Here is a 25,720-nt window from a genome sequence, read left to right on the forward strand (position 1 = left end):
GGGACTCTCCCTTTAAAAATGGGACATCCGGTCACCTTAATCATAAGATGGTTTGGTGATCTATGCTAAATGAGTACGTTGGTCTTAGTGCAGTTTCTGCTGGGGAAGAGTGCGCATCATACATGCAAACGACACAGCAGGTGCCAAGTGGCCCCAGGCATTGGAAACCTCAGCAAAGAGGCCAAACACCAAATAGTCCTAGGGGAGTGAGCTTAATTCTTCACATCTAGAGGTGATTTCTACAGACATGCAGGCTAGATGTCTTGCATGGTGTGCATATATTGTCCTGTGACTAGACAAAGGACTCTTTCGCAGGGCTGTCAATCTGCCACCTTTCACTGATAGGCAGGTACATGTGGCGCACAGACGGAGGGGCAAGTGACAGTGGAAGCTGAATCTCTTACATTCTGAAAGAGTAAAGTAGTGGTGCTGCAAGTTGTCTCCTGGGGCCTATCTATACCGGGGAAATTTAAAAGCTAATCTGCAGAGCTGACTTAAGGAAGGCAAGTCCTTTTTTTAATGAAATGGAGCAGTCTTGAAAGCAGCTCAGTAAAAATGGGTCAGATCACCTAAAACCAGATCTACAGTACTATTCTAACCAGTTCGAAAATATCCCTGGTATCGATAGTGTGTCTCATCAGTGGTTCTGCTTTAGACTGGGAAGACAGACAGCTGAACGTCTCACAGGCAACTTTTAATAGTTGGTGAATTAAGCATAGAACTTGCTCTGCATACTGTTCTATAGAACAAGGGTCACATTATCTAGCTAGACAAATTGTGTGAAGAAACACATGTTGAGTCCATCGCAAATGGAAACTAAGCCCACCTCACCTTGAAAACTTAGTTCCCAAGACAATTGCAACCCATTGGTATCTGAAGAGGGCCATTCCTTTTAACTATGAATTGGTAAAGCAAAGCAACAGTGAGGAATCGGAATTATATTCCAAGCCCCCAGGTGACCAAATCTTTCAGTGAAACAATTATTAATGTTTTTAAGAGCCTAATTCTCCATGGCATCTCATACAGTTTTTTACACCAGTGCACAGCAGGTGTAATGACTGCATGCTGTCAGGACAATAGAGAATGGGACCCTAGAGGCACTGAAGATTAGCAAATGAGCTTAGAGGGCTGAAGGGAACAGGGTGTAAAAATTTCCAGTTGTGTTTGGAAAAATGAGTAGCAATAAAGCTACTTGGAAATTGACAAGAACTTTGGCATTGATTAAAAGCTCTGAGTTTAACAAAAAAAAAAAAAGTATTCCTACCTGGAACTTCCCTTATTTGTTTTAGTTTACAGTTTCATGGGCCTGCTACCTTAAGGCCATTCTACATCAGCCTGGCAATGTAAGGGGTGCTTAGAGTGGGTAAGATGCTTTTATACTAATGGAACAGAGTGAAGAGGCCTTAGAATAAATTAGAATCCAGCACAGGTTTCCAAAAGAGCACTGGCTCCTCTCTTTTGCATTTTTGGTCTGATATTTATATTCAAGCCTAGATTTTTGTTTAGTTACTTAAAGTGCTTAATTTAGATAGATAACTGGTGTGTACTAAATAACACAGGCTTGCTAATGAAATGCCTTCATTTTAGCATTTCCCTACAGATGAATTACCACTGATTCAGACTGTTCTTTAGTTGCATGGTCCATTCACGGTCTAAGGCATGGCATGAACCGTGGCAAGGTGCAAAGTAGAGTTAAACTTTAAAATTTATCTGATAATTGCAAGGATCAATCTAAGGAGAAGCCCTCTTGAATGTCACAGAGCTTGAAAATCAGAAACTAAATCTGCTCTGCTGAGCCTTGCAGTTATATTGCATGATGTAATATCCCAGTTTATTCTTGGTTCCTGGTTATGTAATTCAACTTGCTTCACATTTTTGTTTGTGTGATAAATTATGGATGGTTCAAATGTGTTTTGGTCAATGTTTTTACCATTTGTTTTCCTCCCCAGTTTCCCTATTTGTGAACTCACTTTTTAGAAAGACATCAAAGAAAGTGAGCTTTGCAAACATGGTTAAGACTCCATTGTCATGTCACATGCTGGCACTTATATAACTGAAATAGTAAAAAGGATTTGAGAGGATGTTAAGTGTCAATGGATCTGATAATTCATGAAAATGCATAATTTACATGATTTTCTCTTGTAAACTTCATGTTGTTTTTTTAATTCCAAGATGGAGAAGGGTTGGGAAATCAATCCAGCTCTCAGAAACCTACAAAAATTCCGTTTCAGTTCTGAATCAAGATAAAAACATCCCAGTACAAAACTTCTAAGTTTGTAGCCAGTGCAACTGGTCAGGAAAGTGTTTTGGTGGGTTTTTTTGGTGTCCCCTCTATGAAAAATGTTGATGATTTAAAAAAAAATCCAACTTTTTTTGAGGAGGTTTCTGAAAAAACAAAGCTTTTCCAGTTTTCAGCTAACAAATTTTTATGGCCAAAATCTCAGGTTTTTTTGTTTGTTTTTGATGAAAGGTAAAGTTTTTTGACAAATGATATGATCTATGCTAAGGGTGTGGTGAGAGTACCCCTTCCAGTCTCCTTAACATCTGATTCTCATCCTGCATGTTTTTCTGCAATATAAACAGGATGCCATAAACTTGTCTGGGTAACCAGGTTGGCCATTCTGGCTCCTACCTCTATGTTGTGCAAGACACCCCAGAATTGATTGCCCTGTGGTACTACCCGTGCTGTTTTATGGGCTTTGCCTGCTGAGACACTATGGGATAACTGCTCATATTTTTCCAGTATGCTGTGACATCAACCATGGTTACAGCAGGTGGAATGAATGGTGGAGATGCACAAAATGGTGGAAAGGGCTCTGCTGTGTGGACACAGCTCAGCCGGGCTTGTTGCAAGTGTGTCAAATGAGTGTGATGAACTAGTTACAAAAACATAGTTGCATCTGGAATGTAGCTCCAAGTGTAGTTGCAAGTTACAGATGCGGGGTGATGGACGGTGCTGAGAGTTGTCACTGATGCCAGCCAGTCAATCAGGAAGGGCAAATTTGCAGTTAAGGCACTGGGCTGCGATTCAGGAGATCTACATTCAGTTCCCCACGTTGCCACAGACTCCTTGTGTAACCTAGGCAAGTTGTTTAATCTCATTTCCCAGATGAGCATCTTCAGTCTTCATTTGTCTTGTCCATTTAGATCAACTCTCCAAGGCAGGGGTTGCCTCTTACTTTGCCTAGACCCAGCATCTACCCTAATGGGGCTCCAAAATCTCAGCTGGGGCCTCTAGATGCCACTACTAGTAACACACACAGTAACTGGTCCATCATTTTGAGATACAGTAAACTGTCTCCTAGAATCTGGCCATTGAGCAGATTGTCCTCACAGCACATTCTAAAGGAAGACAAATGGATATAAACTATAGATTGCCAAAGAAACATTTTTGTCACTGGAAAATTGCCCCTCTAGAGCATTTTTCTGCTCTGGCATGTACCATGCACAGAAGCAACTGCATTTTGCTTTCCCTGTAGGTGGACACAAACGTGCATGGCTTCATAAATCTTTCAGCTTTGTTGCATTATTTAACACTGAGATCTGCAGAAGGGCCATGCAAATATATGTGGTCTAAAAAAGTCCTGCAGAAAGGAGAGGATCTCATGACTCAGCTCCAGCCAACTTTAATGTTTAATGGTATAAAAACATTTGAGGCAAGTTGATTATAAGTTGAGGTGGAAACATCCTCGTTGCCTAGAGGGAGCAGGAGCTCAGAGGAGCAAGCTGCAGTTTGAGGCTTTTTCCTGCTAGAGGTGATGAACAAGCATTTCTGGATCGAGAGGTTTTAATGCTTACATTTTTCGTGTGAACTTCCAGCTGGTGACTGGAACAAGTTGGCCCTGGCAACCGAAGCACTGTGTCCACAGAACAGAAGCAGCATGATCAGTGCTGGTTTCCCCATGAGGTTTTGGACCAATGTGCATAATCCCTGTCCTGGAGGACCGATTCTTCACAGCTCATTTAATCTTTCAGCTCCCTGCTGAGACATCCAGCAAGGATACCAGTTGTGATGCTCACCAACGAAACTCACCAATCCTATTTCACTGAAGAGGGTTGTTAAGCAGCCATTGGAGGATAAAAATGCCATGCGATCTTTAGCAACCAAAAGTAGTGAGAGGCCTCAATATTATACTTCATCCAAAAAGCAGCACCTTCAGTAGCACCAGCCCCAGTCATCAGTTAAGTAGTGATGCAGTTGGGAAGAACTCCCACCGAATCATCAATACTTCCCATAGCAATCTGATTTTCTATAGAAGTCTCCCATCCAATTACTGTGAGCTCCAATGAGGTTGCATTACGAGCTGGCTTCATTTTGCCCAGAAATTTAAAAATAAAAATCTCCACATCTAATCTTGCTTCACAAGTTTTTGCTGATTGCTGAATTTTGGGGCAGGTCCAGAAGTCTGCATTGTATTGCTCTAAAAATTAGTTCCATTTATTCAGATTTTAAGGCCATGAAGGGGCCATTATGATAATGTAGTCTGACTTCATGCATAACACAGGCCATAAGAACTTCACCCCAGTCAACACAGTCATAATACTAGGAGTGGGATTTGAAACCAGGCATTTAGGGGAGATTGTGACCTTAACCCCTTGCTTGGTCACTCCTGCCTTTTACAATGCTGACCACTTGGTTGAAGATGCAAACGAACTTCAGCTCCTTCTGATCTCATTGTGGAAATGAATTACTCCAGACTTACAATGTGGTCTCTAGAACCATCACATCAAAGACCAATTTAGCCATGTATTCTAGATCTGAGCATTCTGCAGCACATCGATCATTCAATAAAGATGGATCGGAAGCAACCAGCTAATTCTGTGAAAACAAAGAATGCATGAAAATATATAAATAATTGCATATAATCTTTAGGCAGAGAACAGTGACTGGGTGCAAAGACTTCTGATCTGGGCCCTGATGCAAAGTCCATTAGAATCAATCGGAATCTTTTAATTGACTTCCATGGGCTTTGGCTGAAGTTGCTGGTAACCTAGGAGGGTCTGATCGCTGACAACTGAAGGCTGGTGTGGTGATCTGAGCCAGAGCTTTGGGTCTGATCCAGTCCTAGCTGAAATATCTACTGCTGGGACTGTTGCACATTCTCTCTCTACTTCAGAACTAGTGCCTGTAGACAACCTTAAACGGCTGCTTGCCCAAGAGGTTGTTATAGAAGGCTGGTGGTGGTCTGAGGAAGCATCTCAGGCCTGGGATGAATGCTTGGGCTTAACAAGGCTAACATTTCTGGAGTTTTTAAACCTAAAGCCCTCTTGGGAGGTAGCTAAAGCAGCGATGAGGGGGAAGTTAATATCAATTACAATTGTATGGAATCACTGATGGATGTGGTGAGGTTTGGGAGGCAAGGGATGGAAATCCATGCATGGTCTGGGAATAATAAAGTGTATCAAAAGTGCTCACAGCTAGCAGTAGATTAAGGGAGTAAGAGATTCATAAAGCACAGCATTTAATGACTCATTAAATGCCTCTTTTTGAGTATGAATTAAAGGGGTAAGTTTTATCTTTGTGGCTAATAGAAAAAACACTTTAGTAAATATGTTAAAAGGAAGGATGCCAGTCTTGTAGGAGTCTCTCTTACCAGATCTCTAAAAGGTTAGGTAGGGATTTCTTTTCAGAAGTTGCATACAAGCCAATTCTCCGGGCAGAGCATGAAGAAAGGTAAACTACATTTCTGATCTTGGAAAATATTTTGGAGGATGAAGTTATGAGATGGTTCAGGAGTGTGCAGTAGCACTAGGGGCCTAGATAACTTTCCTATGGAATACTGTGCAGTCAAGGCCACTGCTAGTGATGGGACACCAGACTAAATCCACCTGTGGCATGATCTGGTATGGCAAATATTTTGTGACACATCTCCTCTGGAAAGGGTGTAGGGGCATCTTTGCTAAATTCTTATGGGAAAACTTACCAGCCTGCACACACACCCTGCTTGACCAACTATTACCAGATGGTGATGAGAAACTAACAATATTTTATTTGCTTGTCAAAGACCAAAAATTAGTTGCTGTGTGAGTAGAATTTTGCAAGGTGTGAAAGGGTCTGATTGGCCTATGTAGAAGAAGTGAGGCAGACCAGACAAAGGGAGTAACTTAGCATTCATGGATGCTTTTAAAAGTTATCAGTACAGTTTACAATGGGAATAAGTAGGTGGAGGGCTAAGCAAGAATTTCTAGCTGAAAGTGAGATCTGGCAGAAACATTTGATGATCTCTGCTGTGTCTCGTGGACATGGGGCTTAGAGCTCCAAGGATTTTGCCTTGAGCTCATCTAACTGGTTTTGTCATGGTGAAAATGTTACTTCTCTTTCTTAGTCGGTAAGTAAGCAGGATGAAAGTGGCTTTTTATTTTAATTTACTGAAGCACTGCTTGAGTTTGTAGGGCCTGGCAGTTTTTTGGGGAAAACTGTTTTGGCCTTTGTAAATGGAGCAGGGTTGAGTTGGGAGTTGCCATGGGAGGGAACATCCCAGGATTATTTTCAGAGTCACTTATGACCACCCTTAGAAATTCTATCTGAAATCCATGTGCAGCAAGGCTCTTGTCTGCTTTTATTCCCTTCATGTTATAAATGCAGGACAATCCCGCTGGACGTTAGAGTTGTTTGTTTTTAAGAGTCTACCCTTGTTTTTCTTCTGCACTCCAAATTCCTGTTGACTTCTGACTGTGTTCTGCACACCTTTCATACAGGTCTGACTTGAAGGTGTTATCTTGCATTTCTTGCTCATGCAAATTGTCCATTGAGTTGAAGGATGGTACCTGTGCAGATCAGACTGAGCTTGGAAGATCCCTTTTTAGAACTTTTATTTCTTGCCTAAGACATGTACTGTCTTTAATATTAAACCACATACATCAACTGAATTTGAAGAACAACTAGCCAAAGACTTAAAAAGTAATAGCAAAAAAAAATTTCAGTACGTCAGAAGCAGGAAGCCTGCTAAAAAACCAGTGGGGCCACTGGATGATCGAAATGCTAAAGGACTGTTCATGGACGATAAGGCCATTGCAGAGAAATTAAATTAATTCTTTGCATCGGTCTTCATGGCTGAGGATGTGAGGGAGATTCCCACACTTGAGCCATTCTGTTTAGGTGACAAATCTGAAGAACTGTCTCAGATTGAGGTGTCATTGGAGGAGGTTTTGGAATAAATTGATAAACTAAACAGTAATAAGTCACCAGGACCAGACGGTATTCACTCAAGTGTTCTGAAGGCTCTCAAACGTGAAATTGCAGAACTACTAACTGTAGTCTATATAACCTATCATTTAAATCAGTTTCTGTACTAAATGACTGGAGGATAGCTAATGTGATGCCAATTTTTAAAAAGGGCTCCAGAGGTGATCCCGGCAATTACCGGCTGATAAGCCTGATTTCAGTACTGGGCAAACTATAGTAAAGAACAAAATTGTCAGACACATAGATGAATGTAATTTGTTGAGTAAAATTCAACATGTTTTTTGTAAAGGGAAATCATGTCTCACCAATCTACTAGAATTCTTTGAGAGGGTTCACAAGCATGTGGACAGGGGGGATCCAGTGGATATAGTGTACTTAGATTTTCAGAAAGCCTCACCAAAGGCTCTTAAGCAAAGTAAGCTGTCATGGGGTAAGAGGAGAGGTCCTCTCATGGATTGGTAACTGGTTAATAGGAAACAAAGGGTAGGAATAAATGGTCAGTTTTCCAAATGGAGAGAGGTAAATATTGGTGTCCCCCAGGGGTCAGTACTGGGACCAGTCCTATTCAACATATTAATAACTGCTCTAGAAAAAGGAGTTAAACGGTGAGGTGGGAAAATTTGCAGATGATACAAAACTACTCAAGATAGTTAAGTCTAACGCAGACTGCAAAGAGCTACAAAAGGATCTCTCAAAATTGGGTGACTGGGCAACAAAATGGCAGATGAAATTCAGTCAGTGCTGAGAAATGCAAAGTAATGCACACTGGAAAAAATAATCCCAACTATACATATAAAATGATGGGATCTAAATTAGCTGTTACCACTCAGGAAAGAGATTGTGGAGTCATTGTGGCTAGTTCTCTGACAACATCCACTCAATGTGCAGCGGCAGTCAAAAAAGCAAACAGAATGTTGAGAATCATTAAGAAAGGGATAGATAATAAGACCGAAAATATCATGTTGCCTCTATATAAATCCATGGTAAGCCCACATCTTGAATACTGCGTACAGATGTTGTTGCCCATCTCAAAAAAGATGTATTGGAAAAGGTTCAGAAAAGGGCAACAAAAACTATTAGGGGTATAGAACAGCAGCCATATGAGGAGAGATAAATAAGACTGGGACTTGTCAGCTTTGAAAAGAGATTAACTAAGGGGAGAAATATGATAGAGGTCTATAAAATCACGACTGGTGTGGAGAAAGTAAATAAGGAAGTGGCATTTACTCTCTCATAACCCAAAAAGTAGGGGTCACCAAATGAAATTAATAGGCAGCAGGTTTAAAACAAACAAAAGGAAGTATTTTTTCATACAACGCATAATCAACCTGTGGAACTCCTTGCCAGAGGATGTTGTGAAGGCCAAGACTATACAGGGTTTAAAAAAGAACTAGATAAGTTCATTGAGTATATGTCCATCAATGGCTATTAGCCAGGATGGACAGGGATGGTATCTCTAGCCTCTGTTTGCCAGAAGTTGGGAATGGGTGACTGGATGGATCACTGGGGCACCTGGCATTAGCCACTGTTGGAAGACAGTATACTGGGCTAGCTAGATGGACCTTTGGTCTGACTCAGTATGACCTTTCCTATGTTCTTAACTGTCTGTGCAGCTTTGGGCCGAAGTTTATAGAGTGCTAAAGAGACAGTTTATACTGGAGAAAATCCTAACACTTTTTAGTGGAATCCTCTTATGCCAGATTGAAAGAGTATACATCTGTGTAGCTTGCACCATATGAACCTGGTTTAAACCCAGATAAGACTGTCCACATAGGGGTTTGCATCAGTTTAACTAAATTAGATTTTGCACCAATTTAACTTTATGTAACGTCTGTGTGCAGACAAGTCCTAATGTTCATCTCAGAGGCTCTTAAATATGCACTGTCGCTAGAAAACAGATTTTGAATTGTGACCTTTTAATATTTTAATTTGTCTTAAGTCACTGGGACACATTTATTCCTGGTCCTTCACTGAAGTCAGTGGAGTTACACCCAGGATGCATTGGGCTCAGCTTCCCTCCTCCTGCCCATTATACTTTGCTGTAATCAACGTACGGTCGGGCAAATCCTGAATAGATTCACTGCTCCAGTGCAGCTTCAATTTCCCATGGACCTGGCTGTCCTTAAGCAATGACCTTTTGCCTCTGTGTTATAGATGTAATGTGCAATGTATTGTCTGTGTGATGATTATATGAAAGTGATTTCTAGCCCTATTTTCTCTCTGCAGGCTTGAAGACCATTGTGGGTGCCCTAATTCAGTCTGTGAAGAAACTGTCAGACGTAATGATTTTGACAGTGTTTTGCCTCAGTGTCTTTGCTTTAATCGGCCTGCAGCTGTTTATGGGCAATTTGAGGAACAAGTGTGTAATATGGCCAATTAACCTCAATGAGAGCTTCCTAGAGAATGGCACCAGGGGGTTTGACTGGCAAGAATACACCAACAATGTCTGTAGGTATTTCTACAGTAATGCTCTCTAAAGTCTGTTTCCTTTTTACATGACTAAATGTTGTTGGCCAAGATTTTCAAAATGACTTGAGATTTTGGGTGCCCAGCTTCAGGCACCTTAAAGGCCCTGGTTTCTCAGCACTTTTTGGAAATTGGGTCTCTTTAAAGTGTCTCAAATTGGGTATCCAGATTCACTTTGGAAAATCATGGCTTTGTTCATTTCAACATGGTGAGTGCTGTTCCTAAAATAACCATTGTCCACTGGACTGGCCAGTATAAACCTGTCCTTATTATAAGGTTGCAGATCTGGAGAGGCCTGTGCAAAGCTCTGTAGATTTGTGCTCAATCTAATTTTTTTTTGTTTAGATCAATGTGACTTTTGCTTTGAGATTCAAAATCCCCAGAATGGTGGTCTTTTCCACCTCCTCAAAGTAGCTAAAACACAATTCTGCCTAGAGTGTAGATGGCACTGGAGAGTGTGTTGTCCTTGACCCTGGAGTGTGCTGTGAGCACCAACCATGTTTTAACTACATCAGAGGATGGTTGTGTTAGCGTTCCATAGTGTTGGTTCTTTTCCAGAAAAAGTGGAACCAAAAACTCCAAAGAAAAAATTAGTTGAAATCACCAAATTTCACTGTTGTATTAATTTCAATGGAATAAATAGTTCCAAAGATTTAAAGGTGTTAACATGGCCCTGCCATGGTCCAGTGTTAAGTAGTTTTATTGGTATACAGCAGGGGTCCCCAACACGGTGCCCACGGGCGCCATGGCACCGCCGGGGCATCTAAATGCGCCTGCGTCCTTGCCGGCGGTCAAGCATCCACCAAAATGCTGCCGAATTTCTGCAGCATTTCGACGGCGATGCCTCTCGATGACGCCACTTGCCGCCGACAAGCGATGTCATCAAGAGGCGTCACCGCCGAAATGCCGCAGAAATTCGGTGGCATTTCGGCGGATGCTCGACTGCCGCCGCGGTCCTTTGTCTGGCGCCTGCCAGACGAAAAGGTTGGGGACTACTGGTATACAGAGACCTCAGTCTGCTTAGTACCATGGCAAACACATCATTAAATTTCAGTACATCTTTGAGGATCAGGATGTCAAAGACCCAATGGTGTCCCAGTGAAGCTGGGGGTTCCAGGAAATGTTGCAGGTGGCAGCCATGATGGTGAAGCTCACTTCTTTTAGTCAGCAATTGTGTTCACTTTTGCCTCCTTGCCCTGCAAAAGTCTTGTCTTTTGAGGACCCAAAAAGGGAATGATGAGAAGAATAACCCATCCTCTCATTATTTTGTCTATAGATTAGGTCTAATTTCTGACAATCCACCTTTGGTTCATTGATTTCCAGTCCCTCACTTTTCTAGTTTATGGGCATGATCTTAACACAGTCCTTGAATTATATCAGCTGGCCTTTTTGTTTAGACTAATTCAGTCTGTCTCTACCTTTTGCACTTTTTCCCATCAATATTTATCGTTATAGATTGTCACACCTGATAAACTTTTATCTCCTTTCCCACAGTTAGGCTTACAAGTGGAGTAGGCCTACTAAGCCCCAATTATCACATCATCACCTGATTTCAAGGACAAACCCTACACTGTGGCCCATGGTTCAGGGCTCACTTGATACTAAGCCCAGGTTTGCAACCTGTTTGTCCAACCCAGAGTGAGTTCTGTGCCTCCAAGCTCACAAACAAAGCTTTTTACAGCCCAGTCTGTTTAGTTTTAAATGTAGAGTTTGTAAAAGCTACTTCCTTGCCTCAGGGATTCCTTCTCTCTTGCTGTGTCTTATCAAGTGTCGATCATGAGTGGTCAGCCAAGATTGCATACAACTCTGGAGAGAGGGCTTTAGGGATTGAGAAAGTGGCTCATGTATTTGATTCTTAAATCCTGTTTCTATAGCAGGGAGGCTCCCAGCATCATGGCGTGGGGCACAATAAGCTTCTCTCAAACCTCCACTGAGATGTACATGCGTTCTTTATATTAAGCCTTGACCTGACCCCCACTTTCCCATTGTATCTATGTCCAGCATCCTCTTCCAACTGCCATTCTTGCATCCTGGCCTTCTGTCTCCAAAGTCTTATCTTTGTGTGTCAGTCAGCATTGATTTAGAAAAAGTCCATGCATTTGGAAAGGATATGTGCAAAGATACCTACAGAGCATGTTGAACCATTTGTAACTAATAGTTTAGTTGGAAAACTAGGCCTGTTTTCCTTTCCTTTCCTACTTACTTATTTGCAATAATTCTAACAGTTCATGCAAATTAATTGCAGCCTATGAGGCATTTGATTATTCTCTATTCATGGTGTGCAACCGGCTACCTTTATTACCTGATATCTGTTCTTCATCCTGACTGGTTGACTTTTATAAAATGGAAATATTTGAATTGGGCCCCGCACTTCCTAAAGCCGGCCCTGATGGGGATAATGAATCCTAAATAATCGTGGTTGTGCCCAAATGCCATGTAGATACAGGTGCTAGTTCAAAGAACAGTCTATTCCCCAAACATTAACAAGAGCAAAACCTTGTCCCAGAATAAAATAAGCTGTAAAGATTGTGAAAGGGAACAGCTAGGAAATGTCTGTGAATGCTGTCAGCTCTGCAGATGAAAGCATTGACTTGACTCTCGAGCTCCTTATTTGGTTTCACTTGGTTCTTATTCGCCATATTTCCAATTGAAGTGACTAGTAACTCCTTTTGTACTTGTGCAAAGCAGGTGAACATGCTACCATGCTAGTAGGGTTTACACAGGTGTAAGTGACAACACAAAGTACAAGGTAGTGGGGAATCAAGATCCAGCTCTTTGCAGCTCCTTCCTTGCCTACTGACTCTCTTGAATTAACTTGCTCCAGTGTGCCAGCGATTCATTTGTATTTGCACTCAAACAGCTGTATTAACTTCCAGGAAGAATCTAGATGACTGCTCTGTTAAGACTTCTATAGTTTTGTAATATGCTGAGTCCATTAAGTGTGCTGTGTGCATACATATGTTTTTTAACTTTTTTTTTTTCAGCAAACTTTTACACAATCCCTGGGGCCCTTGATCCTTTGCTCTGTGGTAACAGCTCAGATGCAGGGTAAGTGTTGGACTTCATTAAAAGTAAAGAATGTCTTTCATCTCCAATGGCTTTCATAGAGCTTAGTGGTGGCAAAGGCTTAGAGGTGGTTCTATGTAGCCTGATCTCCTTTCATTGAATGCACCCCATTAGTATCGGTCTCTGTACTCTGCATGTATCATGCCTGACACAGGGTATTTGTGTAGACTTGCTGGACTGCGGGGTCATATGTAAATAAAAATATAACATCTGTTTTAAAAAGACACTCATTATTTGTGGTTCATTTTGCATCACTTAAAATTAAGCAACTGATGTGTATGAAATGTTGCAGGCTACATTCTCCCAGCTCACTAGCAAATGGATCGTAGCCGTACTAGGATGGGATTTTCAAAGGAGAGTTGGGAAATTAGAAGCACTGTTCTTGTTGTTTCTCAATGAGAATTGTCCTCCTAAATCATTTAGGGCTTTGGGCACCTAACTACTTCTAAAAATCTGGCCTTTGGATACTTCAAATCCAGTCCTGGGTGCCCAGCTGCCCATAGCTCTTTGAAAACTTTAGTATTCACATTTAATTACCTGAAGTGTAACTGATTTAAAATCTATGTAATGCATGCATGTATGTAAATACAGATAATAGTATTTCCAATAGCATTTGTACATGAATTCTGTTTAGTCAAAAACTTACAGTTGCTGGTTAATTTGGGTCACAGTAGAAAACTTGATTAGCATAAAAGCAAGAGAACAAGAAAATGAATTTATGGGGTCCCTGAATTTCAACCTCAAGTCACTTAGATTATTCAGGAGCCTGAAAGGCTCAGGATGGCTGGGAATGAGATCTAGAGCTTTTCACTTCTAGGTTGCTGGTTCCAATCCAGTCTTGGTCAGTAGTAACTGTTCTCACTTTCTGATGGCTGTTCGCTGGTCAATAAGTTGGTGGTTCTCAATCTAGATACCAATGGTAGGTCCATGTCACATCACCTACCATCACCACAGTTGGCACTGGCTGGCCTGCAGCACGGTGAAGGATTGAGGGCTGATCCAAAGCCCACTGAAGAATATGAAAAAATGCCCATTGGCTCAAGGGGGCTTTTGTTCAGGCCACCAGTGGGTATGAAGATTGTAGTACTGTAGGCTCTTACCCCTGTAGCTAGCCCGTCCAGCTCAGGTTTGGTCAGGCAATATGAATAACCTCGTACTGCTGCATTCTGTGGATAAGGGCTTCTGTCTCCAGGGTTGTCAACTGCCCTGGTTTTTGCCAACCACTTTGTCCACATGAAAATAAAGCCCAGATAAAATGTTGCACTTTGCTGCTGTGAAAGTCATCACAGCCTTTGGCAACAAGCCTCCTGTTAATCTGTCCTTATGGCTCTTACAGTATTGATACCCTGAAACTGCTTTCATCTTTTCTGCAGCAAATGTCCAGAGGGTTACACATGCATGAAAGCAGGAAGGAATCCAAACTATGGCTACACAAGCTTTGACACTTTCAGCTGGGCTTTCCTAGCCTTATTTCGCCTTATGACTCAGGATTTTTGGGAAAACTTGTATCAGTTAGTAAGTAGATGCATTGCTTCTCTTTTGCTTCCAATGTTTTATTGCCTCTAATTTCATACACATTTGTGGGAGGATGGGGAGTTTTTTAAGGGTCTGAGGGAGCCACCCACAAGTGTATGCCTGTGTGACTTTGGAGGAATTGTGTTTTGAAGGAGGGGAAGAATGGCACCAGGGAGAGTGCATATAGCATTCTTGACTGTTTTCAGCCTGGAGACTTTTCTGTTTTGCTAAATCTTCTAAGATTCTGTGGTGAATGCTGCAAAATTGTCATACTGTATGTTGTGCATATGCTGCGCACCTCAGCTTTGCTGATACTCTTGTAGCATAACACAGGGCATCCAGGTGCTTTGAAGGGCAAAGTGTATCCATGTTGTCTAAGAACAATTCAGACTTCTCTATCAGGTTGGCATCATGCTGAACCAGCATTGTTTCAAAAGAATCTCTGTGCTTGGCATTGAGTTTCATACTGTATTTCTGAATCCCTTAAAACGTCCATGCTTTGGTCAGATTTACAACCTTTATTCCTGCCTGACATAGCATCAGGCTTGTTCTTAAAGGAAGGAGAAGTCATTTCACTGCTTGGGGCCCAGAGTTTGTTGGGTGTGCTGTGTATCCTAATTCTTTGGAATGGATCCTGCCAAGAAATTAGATAACACTTTATATGTGTGGTACCGATGTATTTTTCTTTAGAATCCTCCATCAGGAGAACTGTGATTGGCTGCTCAGATCTGTATTGTAGACAGTCTCTTCTGAATCAAAGTGATAGGGAAATTGCTGTCTCTTTTTCAGACATTGCGAGCAGCAGGAAAAACTTACATGATATTCTTTGTCCTGGTTATCTTTGTGGGGTCATTCTATCTGGTCAATCTGATCTTGGCTGTGGTAGCCATGGCTTATGAAGAGCAGAACCAGGCCACACTGGAGGAAGCGGAGCAAAAGGAAGCAGAATTCAAGGCCATGTTGGAACAGCTGAAAAGGCAGCAGGAAGACGCGCAGGTTACAGTTTTGATTAATACTTTTTTTAGGTTGTTATAATTTTTTTCTGGACCATTAATTACAAACCAGAGTCATATAATTATGAAAATACCGTAACGAACAGAGTGGTGTGTCTGGGCCTCACTGCGCTCTGTTGGATGGAATTAGAGTTGCTCATCCTGTGTTCCTATGCCCAACATATTGCTAACATTTTTTTATGGAGTTTCTCCTTTAGCTAAACTGGCAGGGACCTGCTTTTTGTAGCAAGAAGACCTGGGTTCTGTCTCTGCTACCTCTGTGACAGTCCAGGTGTATAGCACAGTGGTAACTGTGAAGTTCTTAGAAAGCCACAGATTCATTCTGTTATTTGCATTACACTGGTTAAAGCATCTTTCACCAGAGAATGTCAGATCAGCTCTCGGTTCTAGCTAAGCCTTGCTATACCCATGCAAGACAGATAAGTATTATTTTTACCCATCAGAGAGAGGACTAAACTGAGGGACAAAGAGGTGAAGTTACTTGAACCAAGAGGAGTCTGCAGCAGAACCCACAAGTTCTGGATCCCAGTCCTGTGCTCTAACCATTTGCACAAAATCCCCATTTTGAGGAGGAAGCAGAATTTAGGAGTCAGGTGTCCTGATCCTGTGCACTAAGCATTAGAACACACAACTTCCCAGAGCAGGAAAGAGAGATGATGATTCCTGGCTCAGCCCCCATGCTGTAACCATTCCACCCCACTGTCTCTGCCTGTGAGGGATGTCTGTCATTTTTCTGTCTTACCCACTCCCTTTCCCTGCCCACTAAATAAGGAACAAATTAATTTTGTCCCTTCCCCTCAGGCTGCTGCCATGGTCACTTCAGCAGGGACAGTCTCAGAAGATGCTGTGGAGGATGATGGCAGGGGGAGGGTGTCTCAGAGCTCTTCTGAGATTTCCAAACTCAGTTCTAAGAGTGACAAGGAGCGGCGGAACAGGAGGAAGAAACGGAAGCAAAAGGAGCTGTTGGAAGGAGAGGAGAAAGGTGACAACGAGAAGGTGTTCAAGTCTGAATCGGAGGATGGAATGAGGAGAAAGGCTTTTAGGCTGCCAGACAACAGGCTGGGAAGGAAATTTTCCATCATGAACCAGGTAACATTCCTTTCCATTATTAAGAGTCACATTTTCTGTCATACTTTTCTGTCCTGGGGCCTCAGCCGGTGCCCTTTGCAATCCAAGGGAATCTTTCCAGTCCTTTTAATTGATGCTGGATCAGGAGGAAACTTAGGGCCCAATCCTGTAGTACCTGATTACACAGCAAGTCCTGAGTGTCCCTGTAAGCCCAGTGGAAATCAGGAGTAACTCCAAAGTCAGGACAGATACACAGGTGACTTTCAATTAGATGTTTGCGGATAAGTGCCAGGTCACTTTTGAAAATGGAACTAAGGCTCCTAGGTCACTTAGGTGCTTTTGAAAAATTTACCTGACGTGCTTGAGTTCTATCACTTTTCCTAAATTTTTCTTTGTATATTAAATGTGCTGGACTGAGGGCCAAAAGGAGTGAAGTCTTCCCCTAGAGTCCAGCACAAAGGCATCAGCTGGGGATGCTCGCTCCCACCCTGCCACCCCTATATGGTTCAGCCTTGGTTTCAGCACTCCCCTTTAGGGGAGTGCAGGAGTCTCCATGGCCTGTTCATTCCTTGGCCTCTCTGCTGAGCCTGCTGCCAAGGATCTAGCTGTGAATTTGTATCTGTATTACAACAGCACCTGTTGGCCTGGATCAGGGTCAAGACCCCATCATTAGCGATTATCTTTGAAAAGTCATGGAAGATGGGAGACTGGAAAAGGGCAAATCTAGTGCCCATCTATAAAAAGGGAAATAAGGACAACCTAGGAATTACAGACCAGTCAGCTTAACTTTTGTACCCGGAAAGACAATGGAGCACATAAGTAAACCATCAATTTGCAAACACCTAGAAGATAATGAGGTCATAAGTAACAGACAGCATGGATTTGTCAAGAACAAATTGTGTCAAACCAACCCTGATAGCTTTCTTTGATAGGGTAACAAGCCTTGTGGATAGGGGAGAAGTGATAGATGTGGTATATCTTGACTTTAGTAAGGCTTTTGATACTGTCTTGCATGACCTTCTCATAAACAAACTAGGGAATCTAAATGGAGCTACTATAAGGTGGGTGCATAACTGGTTGGAAAATCATTCCCAGAGAGTAGTTATCAGTGGTTCACAGTCAGGCTGGAAGGGCATAACGAGTGGGGTCCCTCAGGGATCGGTTCTGGGTCCGGTTCTGTTCAATATCTTCATCAATGATTTAGATACTGGCATAGAGAGTCCACGTATAAAGTTTGCGGATGATACCAAGCTGTGATATCGCTTTGTTTTTCTCTCTACCATTCACACCATCGCTGTTCTTTCTCTTCTCCCTCCCAGTCCCTTCTCAGCATCCCAGGCTCCCCTTTCCTCTCCCGGCACAACAGCAAGAGCAGCATCTTCAGCTTCAGAGGGCGCTTCCGTGATCCAGGTTCAGAGAACGAATTTGCTGATGATGAGCACAGCACGGTGGAGGAGAGCGAAGGCAGGAGAGATTCCCTTTTCATCCCCTTCCGTGGCCGGGAACGGAGAAGCAGCTACAGCGGCTACAGTGGCTACAGCCAGGGCAGCCGGTCCTCACGGATCTTTCCCAGCATCCGCCGGAACGTGAAAAGGAACAGCACAGTGGATTGTAATGGCGTGGTGTCCCTTATTGGTGGCCCAGCATCCAATAGGCCCATGGGACGCCTTCTGCCTGAGGTGAAAATAGATAAGGCAGCTACTGATGACAGTGTAAGGAAGTCAATGAGTAGATAGTCTAGGCATGGCGGTCTGCCCTTTTCTGCTTTCCTGTATGCCGCCCTCCAAGCCAAATGGACACCCTGATGGAATGAAAATTGGTTTGTCTAACCACAGACTATATAGTCTGTACTGCCATGCTTCAGTTACTCCCTTCCTTTCTTTTTGAAGTAACCTACTGACCCACATCCACCTGCTGGCTTCCTGGGGGGGTGGAAAAAAGGCTTGGAATTGAGATTTTCATTAAGAATATAATAAACCTGCCATTTGTCATGGCAATTCTTCGGAACAATTTTTTTTAAGAGGCGTGGGAGGGGAAACAGACCAACATTTGCTGGAAAGTTTCTCCACAGCTAAGGAATGTTATTTGGGAATTTAAAGGGAAATAAAAGGCGGAGAAAATTTTAAAATCCCACCAAATTTAAAAGAAAACTCCTTTATGGAGGAATAAATTTTAAAAACAAATGTAAAAAGGGCAGAGAATTTTATGTTCGAAGGCCACGATCCTGCAATCAGTTCTAGGCGGAACAAACTCTTATGTCCGTACACTCCAAAGGAGGTCCATGAACTTCAGTGGGTAAGTGGAGCAGCTTTTGGGAGCCACCCCCCTGCCTGGATCATCTTGCAGGATTGTCTTAGAGAGTGAGAGAGCAATTTCAAACAAAGAACCAAATCAGGCACCATGAGTGACAGCTTTGGGGAAGGGGGACCTATGAGAAGGGGGATCCAGGTGAAATATGAGGCTTAAAAGGGAACACTGTCAAGTAATTTAGGTCCAAAATATAGGTTTTGTTCTTTTTTGTAATATATATTACAGAACCTAGTAAGAAAAATGTTTTAATGGAATTAAGAAAATAATTTCAATGAAAACAGTTTCATTTTAGATTTAAACTTTCCCAGCATGGCACTAGTGCATGAGAAACAGGAGGTGAAACTGACTATAAATAGAACAGAGACTCTGACCAGTCTAGTTTCACTGCCCAAGTTGAATGAAATGCAGAAAATGAAACCATCAGTTTAGATGGTTGGAAAGTAAACTTAATTTACAATGGAAATTAAAAAATTTTTAAATTGATTTTAAAAATTAATCATCTCATCTTTCTGTGTGAAATCCTATAGCATTTAACAAAGAAAATCTGGTGATCGAATTTTAAAAACCAGCCTCTGGAACCCTAGAGCATAATATAATTAGCAGGCCCCAATCCTGCAATCTGATTTATGCATATGGATCTGTTCAGTCATGCTATACATCAGTTTGGCTTAGGTTGCCAAATCAGCAGGGATGGCTCTAGCTTTTTTGCTGCCCCAAGCACGGCAGGCAGGCGGCCTTTGGCGGCTTGCTTGTAGGAGGTCCCCGGTCCCGTGGATTCGGCAGCTTGCCTGTGGGAGGTCCGCCGGTCACGCGGCTTCGGCGTACTTGCCGCCGAATCCACGGGACCAGCAGACCTCCTGCAGGCAAACCACCGAAGGCTGCCTGACTGCCACCCTCGCAGGGACCAGCAGGGCGCCCCCCGCGGCTTGCCGCCCCAGGCACGCCCTTGAAGTGCTGGTGCCTGGAGCCGCTGCTGCAAATCAGGGTGTTTACATTCTATAAGTTGTTTAGGGTGATATCTATTGAATCATATTGATTTAATCTCCCTCAAATTCTACAGGACTTTTCCACAAGGGAAATTTTTAACACAATGGAGGAAAATAATTTTTCTTTGTATTTTTTTTTAATATCTGATTTTTTTCTCTTGACGGTGACCTTTTAAAACAAAAGGGTTGAATGAACTTCAGTCAAAAAATTCATTTAAAAATATGTCAACAAAACAAATTAGTCTAGAAAGCAGGAGAGAGCCTGTACTATTATGTGCTAGTTAGAAGGAATTGTTTGGCCTTCGATAAATATAAAGGGTAACAAGATCATTTGTGAGCTGTCTAAAAAAATTGCTTTTGGGGAAAATTCAGCTAGTGTGTTTGTAAATTCCAAGCAGTTTTTAAAATTTTTTTTGCAACCTAAATTAATACCCTCTAATCCTTGATTCATCCTTGACTTTATTGACCTTCCTTAGTTATGTTAAACTTTAGTTCTTACCTTCTTCCCCAGTTAGCATGTTAATATAATGTGTAGTTTGAATATTTTGTTCTTTTTCTAACACAGCATGGAAATATTAGAAACTATAATTAGCATGATGAATGCATGAAAGACACCTGAAGAGAGACTTCTGTATTATGTGATACTAGATACACTGGTTACTTGGCAGTTCTTTTTGATAACTGGCTATACCTGTAGTTAAACAATGCAAATACCAATTAACCATCATGACCACTGAGGAATCACATGGGTTATGCAGGATACTTTAGTCACTCATAGAGTAAGTATCTCATTTCCTTAAGAAAGGGAGACAGACGGATGTTTAAGGCACACGTGTTTTTTTCACAAGCAACTTATGGCGGAGTCCTATATTGAGGGCAAAGCAATAAACCCTTGGTAGCACACAAAGATTTCTGGGCCTAGATTTGCTCCCATTGGGTAAGATTAGTCCTTTACGGAGCAGCGCTGGGGCTTTGACTAAACTGGCGCTTTGCAGCGCCGCAATTTGCAGCACTGTAGAGGGTGTGTTTTCACACCCTGCTGCAGCGCTGCAAATCTGTAAGTGTAGCCAAGCCCTAGTAATGATTACATCTGTCTTGTATAACAAAATCCAGATTTTGGCTGTTGACTTGAATAGGAGTTGAGAGCACTGGGCCCTCGCACTGTAGCCTATCCTTAATTACCAGCAGCTCACATTGTTCTCAGTGGGCTGGAATGTGAGACGGTCTCTCCTGTTCTCAATGCGCTGCCGAGGGCTGACCACTTGTCATGACCCCAATTTTCAGATACAGGTACTGAAATAATCCCACATTTGGGGACCAAATGAGGCTGTATTGTTGCACAGTCGCCTGACTTGTGAGCACTTGTTGTGCTTGTGTTCACAAGATGCAGCCATATGACTGCAAATGCATTTGAGCACGGGCCAGTCCCTTTATGACTGATGCTTCCCCCCTCCCCCTTTTTTTTTGTTGCTCAAGTAAAAAAATGACTTCTCTTTATTTGGTTTTCGGTAGATGTAACAATATACAAAATAACATCAGAGCTCTCTCTTGCACTAGCAGAAATGTGGAGTTTATGCTGCTTTGTACCTCAGTGAAATTCAAAGAAAAATCTGTGCAAATGCTCTTTAATACTTAGAGTCTATAGTTTTTTTTTAAGGCTGCAAATCCTTGTGCTCATGCAGAAGAAAAGTCTTAATTTCTGGTCTAGCCACTGTTTATGGAAACTAAGGGAGTGAAATAAATAGCCAGAGCAAACAGATGGACAGTATGAATACAGGAAAAACTAATGTCACAATGCCCCCAGGTAAACCGCCACATTTCTCTCTGACTCTGACTCTGTCTCTTTGAGGATTGTCTGCATTCGAAATTTCTATATAACTAAGGAGCTAGGACGCCTGGTCTCAATTCTAGCTCTAAGGGGTGGTGTGTGGAAAGTATATAGTTGAGTGATTGGAGCAGGAGACTAGATTAATCAAGATCAGGGACCCAGTGTGTCAGGTGCTGCACAAATACATAATGAGATAGTTTCTGTCCCAAAGAGTTTACGGTCTAAATAGATGGGGCAGACAAAGGTGGTAGAAAGGAAGGACTATTTTTAAGTGACTAGCTAAGTCAGACAGGGAGTCTGTGGCAGAGGTGAGAGATGACCCAAGATCTCCTGTGTCCCAGTTAGTACATTAGCAACAAGCCAACCCTTCCTCCCATTGATTTAAATTGGGCTTCTTGCAGAGCAAAGGACTATGCAGAAATTGCCAATTTTTTAAAACTCTCCTTTTGGTTGGTCTTCAATATTAAAATACGCTACATTAAGAATATATAGGAAATACTAAGCTTCCAGTAACCACATTTTTTTTAAGCAGTGCAAACTATTGCTGCAGCCTGAGGAAGCAGCATCCATAGTGTTACGTAAGATAAAAGCATCAGGCTCTTGAATAAGGAATGACATCAGTATTGGAAAAAAAAACCCTGTCTTATTTTCTCCCTTGGGTGCATGTGCTAGCTATCTAACATGACAGTATGCAACGTTTCAGACGGATCCCAAGTCTGTTCTAATTAGACATGTGAATTTTGCAGGGTACTACCGAGGTGGAAATTAAAAAGAAACCTACCGGGTCTCTCTTGGTCTCAATGGATCAACTGAATGCATCGTATGGAAGAAAGGATCGAACCAACAGTATAATGACTGTTGTAACTAATACCCTTGTAGAAGGTGTGCACAATGCCATGTAATTTAGTGTGTATCTATGTGTTTGTGTGTGCCTAGTGCCCCCTTGTGGCTGCCTTGGAGAAACTAAAACAGGGGTCCCCAACCTTTTTAGGTCCAGGGACCGGTTTCGTTTGCCGGACCCTCCGCAGGCGTGCCTGCGGAAGCTCCACTGGGTCGGTTCGCGGCCCGGTTTCTAAGAGGCCGCGGACCGGTACCGGGCCGCGGACCGGGGGTTGGGGACCCCTGAACTAAAAGACCTCTTGCTGGTAACTAGAAGGAGATTGAAGGATGGCGGGTTTGATCCCTGTTGTTTCTGCATCCAGTTTGACTCATGCAGCAATGTGTTTGTTTCTGCATCAGTGTGACAATTTGGGGGTTGTGGTTCTTCCGCCCCCCCCCCCCCTTGTTTGGATTCATATAAGTTTCAAACCTCCCCTCAACTGAAACTTCAGTGTTTTGGGTGGGAGATGTGTGGAACTGGAATTCTGCCTGGCTTCTACTCAGAACCACAGATTCCTCCAGGTTCTGTTGAGCCATGGCTCAGTCTTGTGAACTGGGCCCCAAGTTGTGGCTTTGTAACAAACCCCAAACTGTGAGCTAGAAAGCTCTGAGCATTTTGCACAGCTGTATTCATTCCCCTTTAGAACAATGCAACATATAGATATGTGTGTGTGTGTGGGGGGGTGTTCTCTGATTCTTAGAGGATCCTGTAATAATATATATGAAATTATATATACTTTGAAAATAGAGCAAGGTTTCTGTGTGGCTTCCCTCCTGCACAAACTCCTACAGCTCCAGTGCTGTGGTCCTTTTTTTGTTTTAAACTTTCAGAAAACCAAGGCAACCATATTCTTAGCAACCAAAAGACGAACTGGAGTTGGAGAAATCCACCAAAGCACCCCTCCCTTCCCAAGCAAAAATACAACCACCACCTTGGACAGTTGTGTGCAGCTTGGATAGACTAACCGGAGGCCAAAGAATGGGCAAAAAGTAACATAAGTTTCCAGGAGAAATGTAAAAATATCTTAAATAAATAAACCCACTTAAGGCAGGGGTGTTGCATTCATGTTGGCTTTCTGGAAATGGACAACATTCATTTTAATCAGCTGCTGACTGATTAAATCCTTTTGCCGCATTGTGTCATGCACCACCTCAGTTAGGCCTTAGCTGTGTTCAAAATTTCACCAAAATTTAAACTGGTTTAAAAACTGGTTCAAAACTCTATGCAGAGGCTCTTAATTTGATTTAAGCCAGGCTTGTATCAGTTTATCCCAAATTGATTTTTTACTGAGTTAAGCGATATTGATATAAGCTAGGTTTTAAATTGAACTAAGTGTGTCCACACCACTGCGTTGCACAGGTTTAAATGGCATCTTTAGCTAAACTGGTGCAACTTTCAATATAGGTGAGGTCTGAGGGCCCAATGTGTGAAGTCCAGTAGGTGGAGGCCCGTTAACTGCAGTGATTGTTGAATCACATCCGAAACCCACAGGTTGGGCTCTTGGGTAAAACAGTTATGGGATCCATTCTTTTTATTTTAATTTGTATTATGGGATCACCTAGATGCCTCAGCTCCACAGTATTGGGCACAGTACAAACATACAGCAAAGAGACTCTCTGCACCAAAGAGCTTAAAACAAAGTATAAGCAAAGACACAAGGTGGATTCAACACAGCCAAGGGGAGCAGTGACATGATACCGGAGCCATGTTAACAGATTAAGACAGATCTAGGAGGACAAGACCTGACTCTTTGCTGTTTTGTTTTGTAACTGCAGAGTTGGAAGAGTCCCAGAGGAAGTGTCCCCCATGTTGGTACAAATTTGCCAACACCTTCCTGATCTGGGAGTGTCACCCACACTGGATCAAGCTGAAGGAGATAGTGAACATGATTGTCATGGATCCCTTTGTCGACCTGGCCATTACCATCTGTATTGTGCTGAACACTTTGTTCATGGCCATGGAACACCATCCCATGACCCCTGAGTTTCAAGATGTTCTGACTGTAGGAAATCTGGTAAGAGTGTTTTGGAAAAACATGTTGTAGGGGGTACAGAGGGTTTGTTAAACTCTGAGGCCTTGTGTTAACAGTGACAAGCAGATTCACTTTTACAATAATTCAAATAATAAATGACAGTAAGGGTAAATGAACTAGCTGTCAATAGTGTCCTGTCACCCTTCTGTGCACAGATCCTTGCATATCCTTTTAGAAGGTCTGTGTGTTTTCCCAGATATCTGGGCACTGCCTGAAATAAGTGGCAAGATCCTCTATAGTGCAGATGCAGATGGGGGACTGATCCAGTGCTCACTCAGGTCAATGGCTTCATTTCACACTGGCTTCAGTGGATGTAGAATAGGGCCTACAAAGCACTAGATGAGATGGAGAGGGAGTGCAGGGGACTTGACCCTACATCACTGAGAGTGCTGCTGCCAAAGGATCTCTGCCTCTCAGCAGGCATGAGGTCCAGGAGGGGAGTGGTAAGGTGTCTCTTTGCCATGATGATCACACTTCAACTCATCAGGAGGAGGCCGTGTGCCTCTTAGAGGAGAGAGCACTGGCCTGGGACTCAGGAGACCTGGGTCCTATTCCCAGCTCTGCCACTGGCATGCTGTGTGACCGTGGGAAAGTTAGTTCTCTGTACCTCGGTTTCCCCATCTGTAAAATGGGAATAATGATGCTGCCCTCTTTGCAAAGTGTTTTGAGATCTACTGATGAAAAGCGCTACATGAGAGTTAGATATTTTTATTATTAGACCAGAGCACACCACCGGTTTTTTTAACCCCGTGCACTTGTGTGTGGTTTCACGAAGAGCGGAGATTTCTTGTTTGTGGTGTTGGGAGATGGTGCTGTTAGATGCTATCTGAAATCTCTTATTTACTCCAGAATGTCATCTTCCCCTGTCTCCTGTTAGTTCCCCTCTCCCTACAGCAGTGTTGTGAGCAGTCATGTTGCTGACTAATAATTAGCCATCTTGCCCAAGGAATGGCTTAAACTGCAATGTATCTGCAATTAGCAGAGAAGGGCCATGACTTTCCATGAATAATTACTACCTTAAGTTACTGCCTTACTACCAGAATTCCATGAGGGAAATGTTTCTTCTGGGCAGCAAACATTAGCAGGGTCACAGCTGTAGTGTGGACTGCCAACATGGTGGGTGAAATGGCTTCCAGGTTAAGTGACTTCCCAGGCAGGGCCCATACCAGTAAGGTAAGAAGGGGGTTGCTTCAGGAGGAGATGGAGAGGCAGGGAGGATCCAGTAATGCTGTAGGTCAAAGGTCAGAGCAAAGGGCTAATGACTAATTCTCTGCCATTCTCCAGTGGGCACAAAGGGCCCCAAATGGAGCGATTCAGCTGCTCATGGGCAGTGCAATGAGCAGTCTTTCTGGTCAGTGCAGGGGATGAGG

General features: G+C 42.7%; 1 protein-coding gene across 1 annotated transcript in view; it reads left to right on the forward strand.

The window, feature by feature from the left end:
* SCN8A (sodium voltage-gated channel alpha subunit 8) overlaps nucleotides 1-25,720 on the forward strand; it is a 116,355-nt gene that overhangs the window by 45,418 nt on the left and 45,217 nt on the right. Inside the window, exons 7-14 of the mRNA XM_044994834.1 lie at nucleotides 9,413-9,634; nucleotides 12,637-12,700; nucleotides 14,092-14,233; nucleotides 15,023-15,229; nucleotides 16,048-16,335; nucleotides 17,634-17,993; nucleotides 22,185-22,320; nucleotides 24,094-24,332. Of these exons, the coding sequence (XP_044850769.1) occupies nucleotides 9,413-9,634; nucleotides 12,637-12,700; nucleotides 14,092-14,233; nucleotides 15,023-15,229; nucleotides 16,048-16,335; nucleotides 17,634-17,993; nucleotides 22,185-22,320; nucleotides 24,094-24,332 (1,658 nt within the window). The remainder of the gene's footprint in view (nucleotides 1-9,412; nucleotides 9,635-12,636; nucleotides 12,701-14,091; nucleotides 14,234-15,022; nucleotides 15,230-16,047; nucleotides 16,336-17,633; nucleotides 17,994-22,184; nucleotides 22,321-24,093; nucleotides 24,333-25,720) is intronic.

Source organism: Mauremys mutica, chromosome 20, assembly GCF_020497125.1.
Source record: "Mauremys mutica isolate MM-2020 ecotype Southern chromosome 20, ASM2049712v1, whole genome shotgun sequence".
Lineage (NCBI taxonomy): Eukaryota > Metazoa > Chordata > Testudines > Geoemydidae > Mauremys > Mauremys mutica.